Genomic DNA, 20565 nt, shown 5'->3' on the forward strand with positions numbered 1-20565 from the left:
AGGTTGTAATTGATCCTTAATATCATGCAGATCCAACATGTATATTTGAGTTTTTACCACCAGGGCTGGACTGGGACAAAAAATCGGCCCGGGCATTTTGACTAGAGACCGGCCCACCAAAAATGTGACGTCGTTCAGGGGTAAAACTGCAAAGGATTCTGGGAACTTGTGGCAAGAGGTACTAGTGCATGCAGGCTTTCAATTGAACTCAGTTACACAGCGATAAAAAGAAACACAAAAAATGGCAAGAAGCTGTTGTATTATTAACTGCAATAGCCGGTGTTGTGCCAAAAAGCGATTGTCTGCCAAAAACCGATTTCCGGTATTTGCCAAAAACTGATTGCTCGTATTTAAATTGCTATAAGTAACTTGTTGGGCTATAATATGTGAAACATATGTCAAATGCATCCCTCATGGATGACATAAAGTCATCTCTCTTGCTCCATCTCTCTCTGCTGCTCTTCTGTCTCCTCTGTCACAGACTTCTCCACTTTTGATGATAACTCAGCCTGGTGCAACATGTAAGGATTGGCACAATTTGTTAAGATTTTGAGGAGTTTGAGAAACTAACCTTAAGCATAAAATAAAATTTACTATCAGTAACTTCATAGCACCCGCCCCGCAGTATATAAACTCCGTCATGCTAGCTAGTACGCAGTACCAGTTATTCTAAGCGACTGTAAAAAGTCAACACAACGAAAACAAACTACAACTAAACTTGATTTATATCTGACACAGATAGACAGCAGGTCATAACTCCTCCTCTTGCCTCCCCTTTCCCTTATCCAGTGGATAAGGGAAAGGCCTCCACCACTTGCTGATGTTGCTAAATCTGTGGAAGCTATGCCATAGCTACCGCCAAACAATTCAGTTATTTTTACACATTTGGCAGCATCTGCCTGAAGGGCTTGTTTCTTTTTGGCCCTAATTTTTTCTGCACCTCCTTTCCTTTTTTTGTTCTCCATTTTCTTTAGTTCGTCTATAAGATTGCTAAACAAGGGGGAGGGTGCATCCGACCTCCTCGGCTGTAATTGGTCCAGCCCAGAGTCGATCATGACCAATTGGCCAATCCAACACCTTTCATTATTTATACCCTTCCAAAAAAAAAAAAAAAAAAAAATTGATCAGCCCATAAAAACAAAAAATCGCCAGCGGCCCACAGGGCGAATGCCCGGTATGCCCAATGGCCACTCCAGCTATGTTTACCACTGTGGTAGCTTTGCAAGTGAAATACATATAAATATATTTGTGTATACATGACACTGTGAACTCAAAGGCCCAATAAAAATCTTTTAAAATGGGAACATTTTAAACTGTGTCTTTGTCTCTGGTTACCCTTTAGTCTTTTATATTTTTTATCTTTATTTTTTTATTTAAAAAATATATGTCCAACACTCCTGCATTTACAGTGTAAGCTTTACTGTGTGTAACTGCCACTGCATGTGAAGGTATAAAAACAAGGTGAATAAAAGTCCTTAAAAATGGTCAAGACAGGTGAAGCCAGAGGAAGACATGAGGAAAAAAGTAAAACAGAACTCTTCAGTTCAACCCGTTTTATCTGTGTGCTACCTAAATAATAAATAATCAAAGCAAATTAATGTATGTGTCTAATGTATTTGAATGTTCCTTTACGATATTTTGATTTTTTACATCTTATATATGGGCGTGATCTTCAGCAGACCAAACAATAAATATTAACATATATTTTAAAAAATCACATTAAATTAGTATAGTTATTTATTTGTTTTATTCTTTTAACTACTTTATTCTTTTAACTACTACTTTTTAACTACTTTTTTAAACTATTGGCGCCCCTCTGACAGCCAAACCCATCTGTTCTCTGATTGGATTGTTACATTTGTGATTGACATGACATTGACCAATCAGATGAAAGGAAGAAAAATGGGGTCAAAATTCGTACTTGTAACTTGCAGGGTTTTTTTTGGCTAAGTCCACACACAAATCTTTTTTATGCATGCACAAATCTTTTTTACGCACACACAAATTGTTTTACACATACAAATCTTTTTTACGCACATACAAATTTTTTTTACACATACAAATCTTTTTTAGGCACACACAATTTTTTTTTACACATACAGATCCTGATTTACAAGTACAAAATATTTATGACCACATTTTGAGCCCATACCCTGTGATACTGCGAGTGTAACTACTGCCCCTCCCCCCTCTGCTCAGCGCAAAGCACAAGGCTCGCATGCAGAGTGAAGCAGAAAAAAAGTGCAAGAGAGAGGGTGAAAGAAAGAAAGAAAAAACCCCACGGCCAGCTCGCGTCGTTCACGTCAAAGAGTCGGCTAAGAGCCATTTCGTTTGCACCGACACACCACTACCATCTTTCTAGCTGCTGAAGATAGGCTAGCTCTGAAAGTGAAGGACTTTCAGTTAAGTTTATTCGGAAGGTGAGGAGGACAGGCAGCGCCTAATGGAGAAAGAGGATGACAGCTTAACAGGTAAATAGTTATTTGTGTAGTTTGTATATCAGTTTGTTGAAGAGTGCAGAGAAAAATGGTGAACATTAGCTGGACTGTTAGCTGTGCAGCTAGCTAGGTCCCATTAGATTTTGTAGTTTGTAGTTTTAACTTCACCTGAAGCAAAGTTTCACTCAGTTTTAGTTCTCCTCTCAGCTAAGGGTATATGAAAATATAGAAAATAAAAACGGATGGATTCAGACTGTGTGAGCTGTAAAATAAAGTCATGGGTTTATTTCTCTCTAGCGCTCTATTAGCTGCCTGTCCAAAAATAGATGCATAATATATTTGGATAAAATTGGGACAAAATGATCACCACCACCACATGCAGCATGAAGGACATAATTTCATTGTATCAGTGAATAAATGCGTTATATATTTTGTATTGTCCTGTGTACTGTCTATTATACTGTGGCTCATTGGATAAGCACTCAGTTAAAATGTGACAGAAGACACTCACTAAACTTAGTTTAGTTAACTTAAACCATAACAATTAAATAAATTAACACCTTCAAATGTAAAAACTAGACTATAAAGAACAGTAAAATTAGCGATAAACAATAAACAGAAAAAAGGAAAAATGTGTCATTTTTGTTAATTTGGCTTTAATATTTAAGTTCAGTCAGTAAAGAATTTTAATAAAATATAAGAAGTAAAAATACCCCCCCCCCCCCCCCAAAAAAAATGCATTAAAGGTAAAAGGAAAAAAACTCCAATGAGCAAAAAATGTAAGTAATATCCAATAAAATTAAACCTGAGAAGTAAAATTAATTAAAGGGTAGGAGAACAAAAGTTAAAGTTTCACTTTTTTATTTTAAGTTAAAACTGAAAGAAAATATAATTAAACCTATTTAAAATATAGATATTATTTAAAAAAAACCACACATTAAATATGCTTAACCTAATAAAACTATGTTTCTAATAACATTTCTACATTCTACATTCATGCAGTTAGTCAGCCCATCAGTTTTTGGGATGTGGACTTCCTGAAATATTCGCCCCTATCTTTTAGGACTGAGTCGAGCCGAGTGGTTTTCCACGCATGCTAAAGTGGTGGTGGCGGTGGCTTTAATAAGAAACCGCCCCCCGGGTATGAGCGGCAGGCAGTACGCCGAGGCTCTGGGCTGCAGGCTGAGGAGTCAGGATGAAGGCTGGAAGAAGAAAGCAGAGGAGCTGCAGCGGGAGGTGCTGAGGCTGCGGCAGGAAGCACTGATCGCCACAGCGACGTGCGCCTCAAAGAGCAGCACGCAGGTGGCAGGTAGGCCTTCCTCTAGAGTCAGCTCACTGAAGTCAGAGTGGCTTATTAGTATAATTAATAAAGAGTTTTTAATTTGAATTAAATCCTGTAGAAATGCTGCTTATTTACAGAGTCTACTTCTAAAACTCTATATGGCACATTTATATGCGCTCTCCTTCTTTCCACACTTACTGCCCATCATTCCTCTTTTATGTGGGAGACCTGTAGCTGCCTGCTGGTTCTCGCCAGGCGCCATGACAGGTTTAAATGATGATATCATTCATTTCCCATACCTGAATGAATCCTGGTTCCCAGCAGAGGCTCCATCTTTTTGTCATTTAACAGACTGTTGCATATAAAAACACACAGAGCTGTAAATAGAGCCACCTTTATGACACCTTTTGTTTCAAGGAAAACGTTTGTCCTCCTAAATCTAAAACTCAAGGGCCGTAGGGAGACATTTAGGGCTACCGAGGTGCATCTGCTGTCAGGGTTACGAGGTAAGACGGCTGTAATTCTGAGATCAGAAGCCCACTGATCTGTTTTTAGAGACCTTTAAAACAACAAAGCATTAGGGTTCATCTCAAGGTCAAAAATGAAGTTTTACCTCTGAGAAACTCTTAAACGTACACTTTAAGTAAATACATATTTATACGAAATTAGACTATCAGTCTGGCCCCTAATGTTTCTTCATTAGATACTATAAATGCCACACCATTAACGATAAGTATTTAAAACAGTTTCCCTCTTTAAAAAAAAATGAGGTGTTTAGAGGTGTGAGCTCTCGATGTTTTTGAGTGTGAAGAAGAGCACAGGCTGAAACATAAACTCCAGTTTATGAGATGTCGGCACCTTGTAACTTCCAAGGTTGACAGAAAAATTCGGCTGAAGGCAGCTCGGTGACAGCTTGTCCTGACGACGGAGATCATATTGGAAATAAGTGACTGTGATTATCTTCTTTATGGCATAATTACATGATTATTATACTATTTATATTAAACCAAGCCATACATATGCTGCCAGTATTGCCCCGCCCACAGGCCGCGATGGCCTCTTGCCCCAAAACCGCTTTATTGATGAGAGTCTCCTGACCTTCATTCGCCTTTTAACTTAAAGCCTCTGAACAGCTTTCTCATCATGTTTTCAGTAGAAGTCATCGAGACAGTTTTTGCAAGGGTTTGACTGTAGTGATATATCTTTTTACTTAATTATTAGTGACATCACAGATACTATGTGGTATCCATGCATCAGCTGCATCCTTTCCATAGATGTGAGATTGTGCTTTAATTTGTCTACACTCTTAATCTCTGTTTTGTTCATGTTTTTAAACAATGTGTTCATCCATCCATCTTTTTAGCTGCTTTATCTGTGATGTCAGCTTGAATAGGGTTACCAGAGGGATCGAAGGGGCTGATGTTTGACTTTAGTGTTCAGTGTGTGACTGATTCAGTAAAATGACTAGATGATACAATCCATGAAAATGTACTGGTTCGAATGGAGAAAGTCTTGAGGGATGGCTGTTATGAGGAAAGGCAGCCCAGAAACTTTACCAGCGAGACACATTGTTGTATGCCTCAACTTCACAGGGTGTTTTGGTCTTTTACCCAAGCTAATCTGCCATTTTTCTACCTTCCGTGGTTAGGTTTAGGGATTAGAGTTCTGATATATATTATCATATTAAACTTTGGGACACATCGTCAGTAGTGGACCTTGGATTCACCGGGTGTTTCGGTCATTATCACTAGACAACCTCAGAATTCAGATGTTAAAATACCAAATTAACGCAAACACACACACAAACCCATTGAGGCAGCAGGAAACGAACATGCTGTGCGCTCGATTCATTCTTCTGTGTAATTCTTTTTGCAGACAGCAGCAGGATGGATGACCCTTCCCAGGATTTGTTTGGTCCGGGAAGAGTGGAGTTCAGCGAAGAACATCAGCAAGACTTTGACTCAGAGACTCCCGAGCTCTTCCTGCATAAAGCCAAGCCTACCGCCGCTTCCCCTCCACCGCTGTTTCCCTGCAGTCACCGTGATGAAGCCGCGCTGCATCCTCATGTGCAGTTCATGCAGTCGCTGTGTGCCCTGCACCGAGTGGATGGGAACAGCAGAGGAGTGGAAGCTCTGTGGTTCGGGTGTGATGGAGACGTGGGGTCAGTACTCGCTGACACCGTGTGCCAGCTCCTTGACTCTGTGGCGGCCGCCTGCAGGGATTCTTCCACGCTGGAATCACACAACCTCCTCCTGAAGGCCTGCCAGATCGCTGCCCAAGCGATGGACCTCTACTGCTCCCAGCAGCTGCCGTCGGCTGAGCTCGTAAGACGTGTGGAAGAGCCACTGAGGGAGCTGAGCAGGATGCTGCTGCACAGTGATTGGCCCAACGGGGTGAGTACAGGAAAACCTTCCCCGAGGTTAGAGCTGTACAGTTACAGGTTTAAGCTTCTCAGTGCGGGCTGGAGAGGGTTTGCTCTGTTTGAGTCTCCATAATTTACACAGTTGCTTTGTTTACAGAAGCTTTGAGCTATTTTACAGTTTTTGTTTTGTCTGCATTGATCCGCAGATTCAAAGAGATTTTTTCTTTACATTCTTTTGCTGTCTCACCAAACCTTTCCCAACTTCCTGGATTTCGTTTTTGGGTGTGTTTGTTTTCATTAACTTGTTGCCTGAAAATGGACATGTCCTCATCGTTTTCTGTTTAGTTTCCGCCTCAAGACAGCCTGTGTGAATGTGTGTGTGAATGGGTGAATGTAGTGTAAAGCGCTTTGGGGTCCTTAGGGACTAAGTAAAGCGCTATACAAATACAGCCATTTACCATTTGCAGGCCATTTACAACAAACGCTCCCAATTTGTAGACCAGTTGGACTGTTGTGTGTTGAGCCATTGCTGGCTTTCAGTATGCCAGTCAGTTATGACTGGAGCCAGTCGTATCCTCTTTTCAGCGGCGGTAATCGTGGGTAGTTTGGCTTCAGCCCAGTGCTGTGAGTGTGTATCGTGGGGAGTTTCTTTGTTTCATGCAGCAGAGATCTGCAGAGTAACTGGCAGACAGAGAAGCACAGAAGAATGAATGATGGTGAAAGTCACAGAAAAAACCAGAGTGTCTTTGTTTGGAGACGTTCAAGGGCACCACTGATGTCCTAAACTAAAGTCAGCCTCACACTTCTTTTATGACAACATGGACAAAGTATGTGAAGATTTTCAGAGTTTGGACACCAACATGGAGAAAAGACTACAGCCCCCAAAATGTGCTTACTGTAATCATGTCTCATCGATGTGTTTTTGCACTGCAGTTTTTCTTTTGTGATCTTTTCTGTTTGGGTATTTTGTGTGAAACGTGCTCAAAGGCTCATGCTAACGGTTTCATTCACACAGGGATCATCTCCTTTGTCTTTGTGTCATTTTCTGTCTTTAAACTAAAAGCGGTGCAGACTTTTTTTCTTCTGCACATTTACTTTCAGGCCTGCACCTCACTTCAGGTCATTTAGTTTTACACTAACATCACCCAAAAGCTAGCTTCCCAAGAGGCTATTATTATATTTAATTTTTGGGGGGTTTGTGTGAAAATATGTGTCGATTCAGCTGAATGTAGCAGCAGCGGAGAGCTCAGAGGCAAATGTAAAAAATGATCATTAGCCCAGTGAACCACCAACAACCACAGAGTGTGATTAGGGGTGAAAGAGACGCGTCGCTGGGGTGGATTTAAAAGCCGGCTCTGCAAACAGCACAACTGTTTTCAGTCTCTCCAGTTTTTCTTTTGATCAATTCCTCTGTAAAAAACAGAAAAAAGAAAGAAAAGACTCAGTTACAAAGATATAAAACAGAGGAGCAACTCTGAGGCTCTCAGAGAGGCTGCGAGTGGCTGTAGCAACGCAGATATTTGTTGTGCAGAGAGTTAACATGTTGCTGTCTTTGTTTTCATCCTCATGAAACTGGAGCTTTTTCTTTTTTCCACATGAATTCTGAACAGTGTTTGTTCGATGTTGCTCTGCCGTAAGTGTACACAGTTCGACATAACCGGTGGCCCGATGTCCAGTTTACGGGACACTAAACCTGGATGCACTACAGTCGACATCAAAACCTTCACATGTAAAAAAATTATATTTCCTCCAACCAAGATGAAGAGAAACATCCAGCCACCACTGCTTTGTGTTATACAGCAAAATAAACGAAAAGTTAAAGCTCTCTGTATGCAGATGAAGTTTTATTTCTCCAGTCTCTTAATTCCTCATATTTCTTGTAAACTTTGCTGCAGGCCAGCAGCAGCTGTCCTCCTTCTTTCTAATAGAAGTGCCTGCAGCCAACAGGGGTGACTGAAAGCTGCAGTCGGTCAGTTATTTGCAGATGTTTATAGATTAATAATGGAAGACTGATAGGATGTGTAGTGGGGGTCACAGGTCAGGTGTATTTTCATTACTGAAAATCCTCGGCTTGGTTTGGATGAGGAACTATGAATTAAAGTGTGAGTAACACTGAAGTGCTGCCAGTCAAATGCACTTGATTGATTTATCATCAGTAACTGTGAACACATACTGTAAAACGGCTGCTGTATGTGCTTACAGCAGTTTTCTGATCTGCAGCATTCAGTTGCCACATTGGATTAGACATCCCAGCAGATTCACCCTGAGGTCAAACTGTGCAAAACAGCAAAAGACCCAAGAGCTCCATCTGAGACTCTACCGGCCTCAGTCAGCCTGTGGGAGGTTAAAGTTCACGAAAAAGACTGAACAAGTATGGCCTGGTTAGAATGGCAGCCATATCTTTGCTCTAAGCTTCCTGGAGCCATTTAAAAGAAATGCAAATGAAGGGACAATAATATGAAAATAATAAAAACTGTTAATACATCAAACAGATGTAGAGAAAGAGAGAGCATTACAGCACATCTAACCAGCATGTCTGAAGATCCAGAGAAGTCATGTGATTGTAAATGATTTACATTTACAATTTTATTCTGCGCTTTATTTGCATGCCTACAACTTCACATCTCGGAAGCTTGTGTTTTGTTTGCTAACAAGATTTTCCGAGCATTAAAACTGTTAATGCAGTGTCCAGGATTTTCCTGCACTGAGGTTCACGCCAGGGCGCTGACAGGAGTTTGTTTTAGCTCAAAAACAAAAAGTCTTATTTGTACAAGTGTTTCCTGTCAGTACAATCCAGGCTTCAGCACACAGTCATATATAAATATATGTAGTGCTACCTCAGATGATTTCTTCATGCTGGAAACACATTTTATTTTGAAAGCATCATGTGTGAGCTTGAGCTGGCACTGAGTGTGTTTCCATTACAGTAACCTTGTGTAGCAGTGTCGACATCATTACATTGAACCTTCTTTCAAAGCCGGCCGAGTCCATAATGGGGAACGCTGCTTTTAACACATGACACCGTCCTGGCAGGTCCTGGCTGCCGGGAAATGGAGATGAAAGTGAGCTGAGCAGCGAAAAATGAAGTTATCCCGTCTGAACGCTCAGGGAAAAAATTGCTTGTCCAACCAAGATGGCTGCAGGCAATTTCTTCTCGCTGCTTGTCGGGACTTACGCTGAAGAAACAGGAGTTTCCCTGTGAGATATTTAGTGGTTGTCGGTTTAAAGGAAGAGGGTGTGAAATCATTTCAGTTTAACGAGAACTTAAATGTTCCAGCAGAGATGCGCTGCTGTGCAGCCTTATAGGACTGATAATCACAATAATGCAGAGTGAATTCAAACTGAGCAACATCAGCCGGAAGAACGGGGTTTAACTACGACACCAGCAGCAGCGCTTGATCATTTTAAAAGTATGTGATATATGTAATGGGCACATTTGATCTGTTTAAGCTACACTCGCATTAAAAGAAATTTAGCCTGGAGAGCCTCAAAATTGTAATTCGTATTTATCATTGCTGTTAGTGATTCTTTACAATCTATGAATGTAAACCTGTATAGCCACTACACAAAAAAACGTAAACATCAAAAATCAGTAGTTGCACTGAAAGTAGTTGCAGCGACCAACAGGCCATCCGGAGGTTGAGCATTTAACACCTTTGCCTGGCAAACTGTCTCCAAACAATCACTGTCTGAATCGGACTAACTGCAGTCACTCTGAGACATTGGTAAAGGTTTGCAAATAACTGCCGTCTGATGTAGAAATGTAGAGAGTTTGCCAAGAAACTGCAACTACTCAGGGTCAGCCTGCACTGACGAGTACAGCTTATCTCTTTGCATTGGGGGACTGAACTGGCCATATTTCTGTATAAAAGCAAGGCTGCTGAGCTCCTGTTGATTTGCAGTTAGGAGGCCGTCACTCACAGCAGCATGGCCAAGCTGGTGACCACCATGAGGAGGAGGTGCCAGGCATTTGTGGCTGTGTGCGGTTCTTCCACATACTACTGATCCCCCTGTTTGCTAAATCAGTAAATTGCTAAATTGCCATTATGTGTCGCTTCTTGACCTTTCAGTCATCCAATCCAACAAGCCCAACCAAACAAAAGTCAACAGCAGAAAAAGCTGTTTGGCACTGAGGGGGAAGATTGAACAAGTTTTTCAAAAAAAAGTACAAATTTCCTTATTTTCTTATGCTGAGATTATATATTTTTGGGTGTTTTCAGTCTTTAAAATAGAACAGTCTGAAGAAAACCGGAAAGCTGGAGTAAAATTGGTGGATAACACAGTAAATGGCTACCTGCTAAACCCAGTGAGGTAGATCGCGGCCCTAATTATGGAGAATTTTCTCTTTCAGATCTGTGAGGTTCTGGCTGTGAATTTTTGCTAATGCAGACAGCAACAGGTTTGTGATTTTTCACTGATTTATCACATTTAATGACCATACTAGTAGAACCAGATTGCATGCAGTGGCCAGCTTGACCCCATTCAGTCAAGAAACTGATAGGTGACTGATTCTGTTATTTTTATGTTTTATCACCATCTTCATGGAGCAAAAGTCACTTTGAAAACGATGTGGTCCCCGTCTTCGAAGCGCCCATTTCACAGGGGGCGAGATTCAAAGTTTATTGCACACGGTTCCAGTAACTTCTCCTCCAACAGTTTTCCCCAGTGTGACTCCAACTCAGAGCAAAAATCCTCTTTGATGGTTCGATTTGACCAATCAGTGATGCATGTGCAATCACTGTTTCTGATGTGCTCCCTCCTCTTTCAGTCTGGGTTTTGATATTTTCTTTTGCAGAATGAAGCAGCGCTCAGCACAGAGGTGTAAAGTTTCTCCTCTGAGTCAGACATGGTTGTACACAGGCAGAGAAATAGCTTTTAAAATGTGATCGTTCTTCTGTAGGTGATGCAGTTCACTGAGCTCAGCTGGGCCCGTTCTTAAAATGCAGCAGCTCCAGGCTGTGGTGCACTCTGGTGCACTGATGCTGCCGAGCCTGGAGAAACTGGTTTTTCTGCCTCTTCTGTTATCGATGCGCTCTGGTGTGGTGGATGAACTATAGAACAAAACAGCAGCTTTGGGACGAAGCCTTTGCATGTTAATTCAGAGCTGTTGGCACTGAAACATCCCAGATACTGCACACTGCTAACAGTAATACTGTAAAAACATTTTACAGAGTGTTTAACTCATTAAAGCATTAAAAAGCAGCAGCAGATGATGATTTCTGGAATAACTAGTGCTGTGCAAAAGTTTAGAGCCATCCCTTTATATTTATCTGGGAAAATGGGAAATGGGTTTAAAGATTTTGTAAAGCTCTGAGCAGCTCTCTGTCAGCTCTGTGAGGATCTTCAGGAATCGTTCTCCAGGTTGCTTGAAGGACAATCAAAACTCTTCTTTGGATGCTTCTACGTTTTGTTCTGTTTTCTGTCAGGATGATCTCATGCTGCTTCAGAAATGCTGAGGTCCAGGCTCTGGGAGGCCCATCCATGACTGATATATAAGGTATATGTTATTATAACTGTTTGAATATTTAAAAATCATGCACATCCTTTGTTTTGACTGGGGATGGCACAGGTTGAGGTTTTTGCTTGGCCATGTTACTTTTTGTAGTTTTCTGCTCTCCTCTTGTTTCCAGTGTTTGCTTTGGTCTGATGAATGAAATGTTGCATTCTCCAAGTTAAGAGTTCGCAGTCTGTCGGTGTTAACAGAAAATAGGGTAATGAAACTTTTCAGCACGACGTTTTCATGAAGTCTGAGCTCTTCGACCTCGTGGTTGGCAGTTGGAGAGGCAGATGCTGTCTGTTTACATATTTCCTGTCACTCCTGATTAACCTGTAACACGATCGGACTGGAATACGGCTCATCATTAGCTCATCACTGATAAACACAGCTGCTCTGTCATATCAAATACAAATGGCATACAAAAACCCCTTTAGCTTGATTTTCCTGGCAGGAGGAGTGTGGACCTGGCTACAGAAACCAGGTGTAACGGCCTTCATTGTTGAGCATGTGAAGCGTTTTCACTTGTTAAAATGGAAAACACACTGAACCTGTCACGGCGGGGCGAGCTACGCACAGTAGCTCGGCGTGCCTGTGTGGCGTGCTGGCTAGACCCAAGCGCGGCTACGGCTAGCGGTGGGTTTGGAGCAGACACGCAGTTATTCTAGTAACGATCAGTGCACGAAGCGTGGCTTCGGAACTGTCGTTACAGACAGAGAGCGAGCGGAGCCGGGAAGAGAAAAAGGATTGAAGGGAAAAACACTCACGGTTGCTGAATCAGGCGGAGACTGACGTCGGCAGAGTTTCGGAGCTCCTGACACGAAGAGAATGATGTCTGAGCGGCGAACAGGTGGGTGGTGTCTCTCTTTTAACCCCGGCCCCGTGATCAGCTGATCACAGCTGATCACCGGCTGACAGAACCCTGCTGTGTCACATGTTTTATGCCATCCAAACATTCACTTATTTTTAGGTTTTTAAATACTCAGAGGTCCCACTTATTCTACGTATTTGTTATTAAGTAGTTTGCAGAGGAGCACCTTATGAACCGTCTTATTAAATAATTAAGAGCGCTTATATCTGAAGCAAAATGTGGTCATTCACTGCTCTATCTTTAAATGCGGGGCTCTGGGGTCTCCAGCACACTAAGCATTTTCATTGTGCAGCTGATAGCCTTCTCTCAGCTTCCATTAAAAATTTGCATTCTCTGTAACTTCTTGGGTCAGGACGTTGGAAAGGACTTTGAGGATAGCCGTTTAATGAACTCTTTCTGCTTCTGACGAACACGCCATCGCTCTGCCAGTCAAACTGATTGTCACAGACAGTTCGTATATGGCAGAGGAGGTCAGAGATGAAGGGCAGGGGTAATTATAATACTGGAAACGGCTCCTGACATGATCGAGGAGGAAAAAACGGCAGCTGGGACACGACTGTAAAGCTTTCTGACACCAGACTAATCTATTAAACACGCCGTTCAAGAACAATTTCATATCTGTGAGCAGACGAGATTGTCTGGCAAAGTTCGTGGAGCTTTGAGTAGATTTCAGTGTCTCCCTTTAACTGACAGAGATGAGGGAGAACACTATCGTGCATTATTACGACCTCCCTGCCTATTAAAACTGTTGAAATCATTTAATAAACAACATCAGTCTTGATCCAGTTTATCGTGAGATGTTTTATACACAAGCAGTCGCTCTATTTCTGTCAGGAACTTTCATTTAATTGCAAACACAATTGAACACAAAATAATAAAACTTACTTTTAAATAAATGATTAATCTGCTTGTGATTACCTCATGCAATTGCTTTAAAAAAAGAGAGAAGGACTTAAATGTTATATCTTTCAGGATTTTAAACTCAAAGTATTCCTTGTCTTGCCCGGAGTTCTTCTTCGTTTTGCAAATACATAAACCAAATGTGTGGAAATTATAGGTTATATAAAGCGAATAATTTTGGATCCGCTTCCCCACCATAATTTATCTGAAATTAAAGAACCTAGGTGTGATTCACAGTCTCAGCTTTAATTTTAGATTTAAAAACTCAAGCGCTTACAGACATTTTTATACCCAATTTCCTCTTATCGAGGACTAACATGTAGCTGGACAAATTGTCATAATCATTGTTAAAATGCTAATTTGTAATACGCTGTGGAGAGTCTTTTGCATGCGGCTCAGTCTGACCCTTCAGTCATTTGTGATGGTTTGTCAGGATTTATTGTAGCTGTTTTTAGTCTTCGTTTGTTTGTGGGTCGAAATGCTGATAAAATCAGATTAATGAGCAACATAGTCGTACCTCAACCTTCAAAGATTTCTGGATCGACTTTGCTGATTATTTTGGGTCATTTTTGGTCTAATTCATTGTTCCTGAAAGGTTTGGTGTGAGTTAAGGTGGGCCTTGGTATTTTATTATTCTAATATACATCAGCATACAAAAGTAATGAATTAATTATTGGACCATTACTTTGTAGGGACTTATCTAAAATTTTAAAGTGAAATTTTATACATGAAATTTAGTTTTTAAAGGGATCCAATCAAACAGTCCAGCACTTTAAGAACAAGAGCATTCAGAGAGTTAGTACAGCCCTTCCCCTTTAGGGTAAGGGCTGTACTAACACTTACACTAACTTGTACTAGCACTTTGTTTTTATGATGACGTTAGCCTGTTATGGTGTCACTGTCATGCTGAATTGAAAAAATAAAAAGCGTGTTGGACAGCTGTCTTCGTGCCTGTTCATATGATGTATTACTCTATGTGGTTTCTAGACATTTTTTTTTTCGAGGTGAACTTTGGGCGCTAATAATGAAGGTGAAGGTTAGCTTAGCAAACCTAGGTACTTATGTCCCCAAAGATCAGGTGTGTTGTTGGGAAGCTTGAAGATGTTTTTACTGATTTTGACATTTGTTGTGACCTTGACCTGATTTTCACTAAAATTAAATCAGCTCAAATGGTTATTGGTATCTGCCATCACAAAAAATTTTAAAATTATATCTCTCAAATAGGGCTGGGCCATATTATACCATTCACGGTAATACCGGTATAAAGTTCGGCAACGATAAGAAAATGAAATATCGCGATAGAATGTGGGCAAAATGCGCATGCGCAGTGCCTTTGTTTTCATACGCACATGGCAGAAAAAGTATGGCGGCAATGGAGGATGACACGGACGAAGGCGCGTCTTTGAATGAAGCGGGTGAGCCAGAATTGGTCAGTAAAAACGGTGCAACTTCGGTGGTGTGGAAGTGGTTTGATTTTCGTCCATCGGATACCCACCAAAGTACAATTTTTTGTAGAACATGCAAGCGGGCCATCGTGGCAAAGGGAGGAAACACTACAAACCTATTTTATCATTTGAAGCAGAAGCACTCCTCGGAGTACAAAAAAGCCATTAAAGCACGTGAAGAGTTGTCCGCTTCAACTAGCGAGGTGGTAAGACCAAAGAAGATGACTCAACAAACAATCGACGTAGCTTTAAATAGCTGCACGCCTTATGACAAAAGTAACAAACGCTGGGGGGAGCTAACTAATGCAGTGACACATTGTTTAGCCAGGGATATGATGCCTATTCAGAGTGTGGAAAGAGAAGGTTTCAAAAAGATGCTTAAAACGTTCGATCCACGCTACAAGCTACCCACAAAGAAATACTTCTCTAAAGTCGCCTTGCCTGCTTTATATGAAGAGATCCGTACCGAGGTGTCAAATGCGTTATCTTCGGTGGAGTTTTTTGCGTCCACCACGGACATGTGGTCAAGCCGAACATCAGACCCCTACATGAGCCTCACAATACATTATGTGGACAAAGACTGGAAGCTACAAAACAAGTGCCTCGAAACATGTTTTTTCCCCGAGGACCATACTGGGGAAAATATAGCCAGAGTCTTAAAAGAGTTCCTCAGCTCGTGGAATCTTCAGGAGGAAAAACAAGTGTGTGTGACGACTGACAACGGGGCCAACACTGTGAAAGCCGTCGTACTCAACAACTGGACCAGACTTTCATGCTTCGGACATCGCCTGCACATTGCAATAGGTAAGTTTTTTGGGTTTTTTTTCAATAGGTAAGTTAATTATAACGTCAGATTAAGAACTTATTGTATTAGTTTAAATGATGGTAATAATACTGTTTGTGTTATTAATCTCTGAATGTGGGTAGTTGTACTGCAAGATATATATATATATATATATATATATATATATATATTTATTTTAGAGAGAGAGATGTGTGTGTAAATAATTGTGTGTTATACAACTTAAATGTCACACATTCCACACCGCATTAATATTGCTGTTGAAACTGTGTTTCCTTTTAAATGTATGTCTTTTAGAAAGAAGTGTGAAGGACCCAAGGATCGAACGAGCAGTTGGAGTGGGAAAGAAGATTGTTGCTGCTTTTGGCCATAGCTGGAAGCGCCAGCGAGCTCTGCAGGCTGCCCAAAAGGAACTGGGCCTACCAGAACACAAACTCATAACTGAATGTTGCACTCGTTGGGGTTCAAAGCAGAGAATGATCCAATGGCTGCTGGAACAAGAAAAAGCTACAACACAGGTTTTAGCTGCTGATAAAACCACAAGGCACCTCATGTTGACATGGCAAGACATTGAAGTGCTTGACTCGGTCAGCACTGCACTGAATCCACTCCTAGAGTTTACAGATGCTTTCTCTGCTGAAGAGTATGTAACCATTTCATGTGTTAAGCCTGTTCTTCAGATGTTTAACAATGACAAAAGAAGGTGACACTGAGCTGACCAAAGACATCAAAACAGCAATACTTGACTACATGAACAAAAGCTACAAAGACAGTGTCACAGAGAGGCTTGTTAACATGGCTTCTTTCCTTGATCCACGGTTTCATACAGAATATTTCAGTGAGAGCGAAAGCGAAGCCATCAAAGTTCAAGTCATGAGTGAACTAGAGCATCTTGTCCCACACCAGGGTAGCACAGCCACAGGTTTTTCAGAAACACTTCATACATCTACTGGTGACCAAACAAGTCAGGGAGCTGTTAAAAAGCAAAAGAAGAGTCTCGGGAGTTTTTTGAAGGGACCAGTTAGTGGCAAGATGGAGGTAACTGCAGAGAGGTTATCATCTGAACTGAGAAGTTATGTGAATAGTCCACCAGACAGTAAGTGTGATCCTCTTTTGTGGTGGAAAGTTCACACAGTAAACTTTCCCCACATCAGCAGATTAGCTAGGAAATACCTCTGCATTCCAGCAACTAGCTCTGCATCTGAAAGGTTGTTCAGCACAGGTGGAAATGTTGTAACTTGTCAAAGGTCCTCCCTTAAGCCCGCATCTGTGAACATGTTAGTGTTTCTGACAAAGAATCTTAAAACCTAAAATGTAGAAAAACTTCCAGGAGCAGTAGCATAATTTATCTATGTTTTTTGTTTGTTTTGTTTTTACTCAAGAGTTTGTGCAATATTATTATTTGACTTATTGATTTTGCACACTGCACTTTTGTTGCAAAGCACCTCTTAAGTTTTGTGGATATACATGATTATGGATAACCATGTATATAACAGGATAACCACTGTTGAATTTTGTGTGGCTGTAATGCACGTTAAAATAAACAGCTGCTTGTTTAAACAAAAACAAATTGATGGGTTTTTTTTCCACTAAAAAGTTGTAGAGTTGTATTTTGTTTTGCGTCAATTATATCGTCAGTTATATCGTTATCGCAAATTTTCAAATCTATATCGTGATAAATATTTTTTGCCATATCGCCCTGCCCTACTCTCAAACTATGTTTGTCTGTCCGTCTGGCTGTTAGCAGTCTAGCGTCAAACAGAACTGATTGACACGAAGCTAACATGACGACCTTCTGGGAGAAACCCATCCAACTTAACTGAAACCTCCATATTTTCAGTCTTCTCTCTGTGGTAGACTTTGCTATCTTGATAGGTTGAGAGGATCCTGTGATCAGCCACCACTACTGTTCTCTCCTGTAGAGAATTTTTTTATATTTCAGATTAAGTTATTTGGCTCTCATGCCTGTTTCACTTGCACAGAGAGCCACAGTCTTCACTCTTTGCATGTTCATTTGATGAAGAAATGTAAAAGAATTGCCCAAACTTGTTTGAAATGTGCTGTTACAATACATTCAAGGCCCTGAGAAAGACGAGGTTCCATATCCTAAACCCTTTCTCCAATTTGTGTGTGAATGGCATCAAATAAAACAAATCTGCACTTGAATATGCTTCGGTCCAGAGTTCACTCCTTCCACACATCAGTGAGCATCGGGCTGACTGTGTTGCTGGCTCACTGATTATCTTTGGACCACTTTTGGTGGGTATTTCATCACTGGTCCTTGCTGTTGTCGAGATGCTCTGTCTCAGTCATTCAACCATCACAATCTGTGACTTTCTAAAGTCTCAGATCCATTTTCTTTCCATCAGTGAATCAACACCAAGAACTGACTGTTCCCCTGTTGCCCTCATGTATCCCACCCTTTGGCAGTGCCACTGTAACAAGATAATCAGTGTTATTCTCCTCACCTGTCAGTGTGTTTGGTGCTGTGGCTGACAGGTGCATGTTGTAATATTTAACTTGTTTATCTCATCTTGCTGTGTGGACATATTCACTCATGCCATCCAGCACAAGTCTTATCAAAATCGACGCTCTAACTCTTCTTTATGTGATGACTTTTTTTCCCCACAAAACAAGAGATGGTCTGTATACATGAATCAGAGGTCCTGGAAATTAGGTTTTGGAGATGGAAGGCGAGGTTCAGGTGCAGTTTAACACGAGTCCTCTCGCAGTTTTTCTTTGTTGGGGGACAGCTATAAAACAACTGATCATCCAGCATGGAGGGATTTATTCTTTAATCTTTTGTTTTTCTTATTATGACTTGAAATGTTGAATCGAGTGACTCATAAGAAATAGGTTTTAAAAAGTTAAAAACACCATAAAGTGACTTTAATCACTGCTTTTTTAAAACTTTGTATTCCTAGAAATATGGAGTAGTGCAGGGGTCGGCAACCCAGGGCACGCGTGCCACAGCTGGACTGGCCATCTGCCCACCGGCTGTTGTGATGGTGATTTTTCGTTTTTATGGGCCGATTGTTTTTTGTTTGTTTGTTTGTTTGTTTGTTTGTTTGTTTGTTTTGTAACGGTATAAACAATGAAAGGTGGTGGACTGGCCGGATGCTGGTCGATGTGTAAAAATAACTCAGTTGTTTGGTGGTGGCTATGGCGGAGCTTCCACAGAGGCCAGCAGGTGGATGACGGAAAGGGGAGGCAGAAGGAGGAGAGAACTGAACTTCAGGTAAGAAGTAATGACCTGCAGTCTATCTGGGTCAGATATAAACCAAATTTAGGTGGAGTTTATTTTCATTGTGCTTACTTTTTACAGTCAGTTACAATAACTCTTACTGCGTACTAGCTAGCATGACGGAGTTTCTATACAGCTGGGTGGGTGCTATGATGTTTCTGATAGTGAACTTTATTTTATTCATAAGGTTAGTAGAGTTGCCAACCGTCCTGTAAAAACCGGAATCGTCCCATATTCAGAGAAAATATTACGCGTTTCGTATTGAGCTGAGAAGGAACACAGTTTGTCCCGTACTTCAGCTAGAATTAAAAAAGACACAGAGCTGGAGTTTTTCTGTGTCTTTACGCTGCACAGCTGCCTCTTCTTCTCTCATTCTCTCCCCCTCCCTCTCCTGTTGCTACTTCAATCATGAAACTGATCAATGATCAGCTGATCGGCTTTTCTCTCTTGTTTGTTTATTGCCCACTTTGCGCCAGAAAGAGGAAACCAGCAGATGTCACGTTAAACAACAGCAGCACGTTTAAGCTTGATCAGCTGTTGTTAGAATTTATTTAATATTAATTTCTAGTATCAGCCGATGTTTGCTGGAGCCAAAGTTGTAAAGCTGCTGGTCATGATATCGGTTTGGATATGTGGTGAGCTGAACAGGTAAAGGACAAACAGGTTTACCTTTTAGGTGAAATGAATGAGTTGAAGGGAAGTTATGAACTGTTTCTGAGAGACAAATAACACCAGGATCATTTTCTACGTAGCTGAAAACTGGTAACTGTGCAGGGGTGGGTCTAGCAAAGTTTTGCCAGGGGGGCAGGTAGGGCATTAACAGGGAGAGGGGGGCACAAAGAAATACTTTTCTTTCTTATTCTCATTTAACCCTTTAAGACCTACCATAGAACCAAGTCCGCCAGAGTTATCTTTATATTTGTACATGCTGTAGTGCCATTTTTGGGAGTATTTCGAGTTTCAAGCTATACATCAATATAACTGTTATAGCCCAGATTTTGATAATATGTATGCATTAAGTCTATAATAACTACATAAATTGCAAAAAAGTGCAATAAACTACAAAAAATTGTTGTTGTTTTTTTTTGTTTTTTACATATATTTCTAGTTAAAGAAATTTAAGTTTTGTTCCTCAAAACTGTAAATACATTAAAGTTGCACAAAATAGTTTCTAACAACAGGAAATTTATTTTGAGTGTCTTCATAGTTTTAGTTTTGAGATACACAAATTTTTATATACTGCTGGAAAAATGAAAATAAATAGTGCAATTTGAGTTCTAAGCATCCCAGAAACTATTCAGAAAAGTATGAAGTCAAACATGACTTTTAAAAACACCAGTACAGGCTTATAAGGCCCCGAAGGTACAAAACTACATTTTCCACGAAAATGACGTCACTTCCAGTTTCGGCCAGGTAATGGTGGACACACGACAGTTCGCGCTGACGTCTATTCCAACATAGGAAGTGTTATAAACAGGTGATCGGATCGGCAAAGCGTGTTTCTGGAATATTATGTTTTTGTTGTTGCAAGCGCTTTTTATGCTGTTTTTGCAAAGCTATATGTAGAAGGAAACCGTGACTTAGAACAAGTTGATGGCATAAGATGTACAGTGGGGCAAAAAAGTATTTAGTCAGCCACCGATTGTGCAAGTTCCCCCACTTAAAATGATGACAGAGGTCAGTAATTTGCACCAGAGGTACACTTCAACTGTGAGAGACAGAATGTG

General features: G+C 40.8%; 2 protein-coding genes across 3 annotated transcripts in view; both read left to right on the forward strand.

Moving 5' to 3' along the window:
• Positions 1–2293: 2293 nt before the first annotated feature.
• mei4 (meiosis-specific, MEI4 homolog (S. cerevisiae)) overlaps positions 2294–20565 on the forward strand; it is a 65112-nt gene continuing 46840 nt past the window's right edge. For both annotated transcript variants that reach the window (XR_005694062.1, XM_040017981.1), the window contains exons 1-3: positions 2294–2471; positions 3502–3747; positions 5596–6113. Coding sequence is in view for 1 of the 2 variants with exons in the window: in XM_040017981.1 (XP_039873915.1) it covers positions 2444–2471; positions 3502–3747; positions 5596–6113 (792 nt within the window). In the remaining variant the exon portion in view is untranslated. The remainder of the gene's footprint in view (positions 2472–3501; positions 3748–5595; positions 6114–20565) is intronic.
• Positions 6219–18585, forward strand: LOC120725215 (E3 SUMO-protein ligase ZBED1-like). The gene is made up of 2 exons (XM_040017980.1): positions 6219–15596; positions 15892–18585. Exons 1-2 carry the CDS (start codon positions 14633–14635, stop codon positions 16299–16301), a joined length of 1374 nt encoding a protein of 457 aa, XP_039873914.1. The 5' UTR covers positions 6219–14632; the 3' UTR covers positions 16302–18585.

Source organism: Simochromis diagramma, unplaced genomic scaffold (assembly GCF_900408965.1).
Source record: "Simochromis diagramma unplaced genomic scaffold, fSimDia1.1 OVJJ01000802.1, whole genome shotgun sequence".
NCBI classification, from domain to species: domain Eukaryota; kingdom Metazoa; phylum Chordata; class Actinopteri; order Cichliformes; family Cichlidae; genus Simochromis; species Simochromis diagramma.

Coding starts and splice junctions, on each gene's coding strand:
- LOC120725215 (XM_040017980.1), top strand. CDS start 14,633: ATGAAATATCGCGATAGAATGTGGGCAAAATGCGCATGCGCAGTGCCT. Junction 15,597..15,891: donor TCGCCTGCACATTGCAATAG/GTAAGTTTTTTG, acceptor TATGTCTTTTAG/AAAGAAGTGTGAAGGACCCA.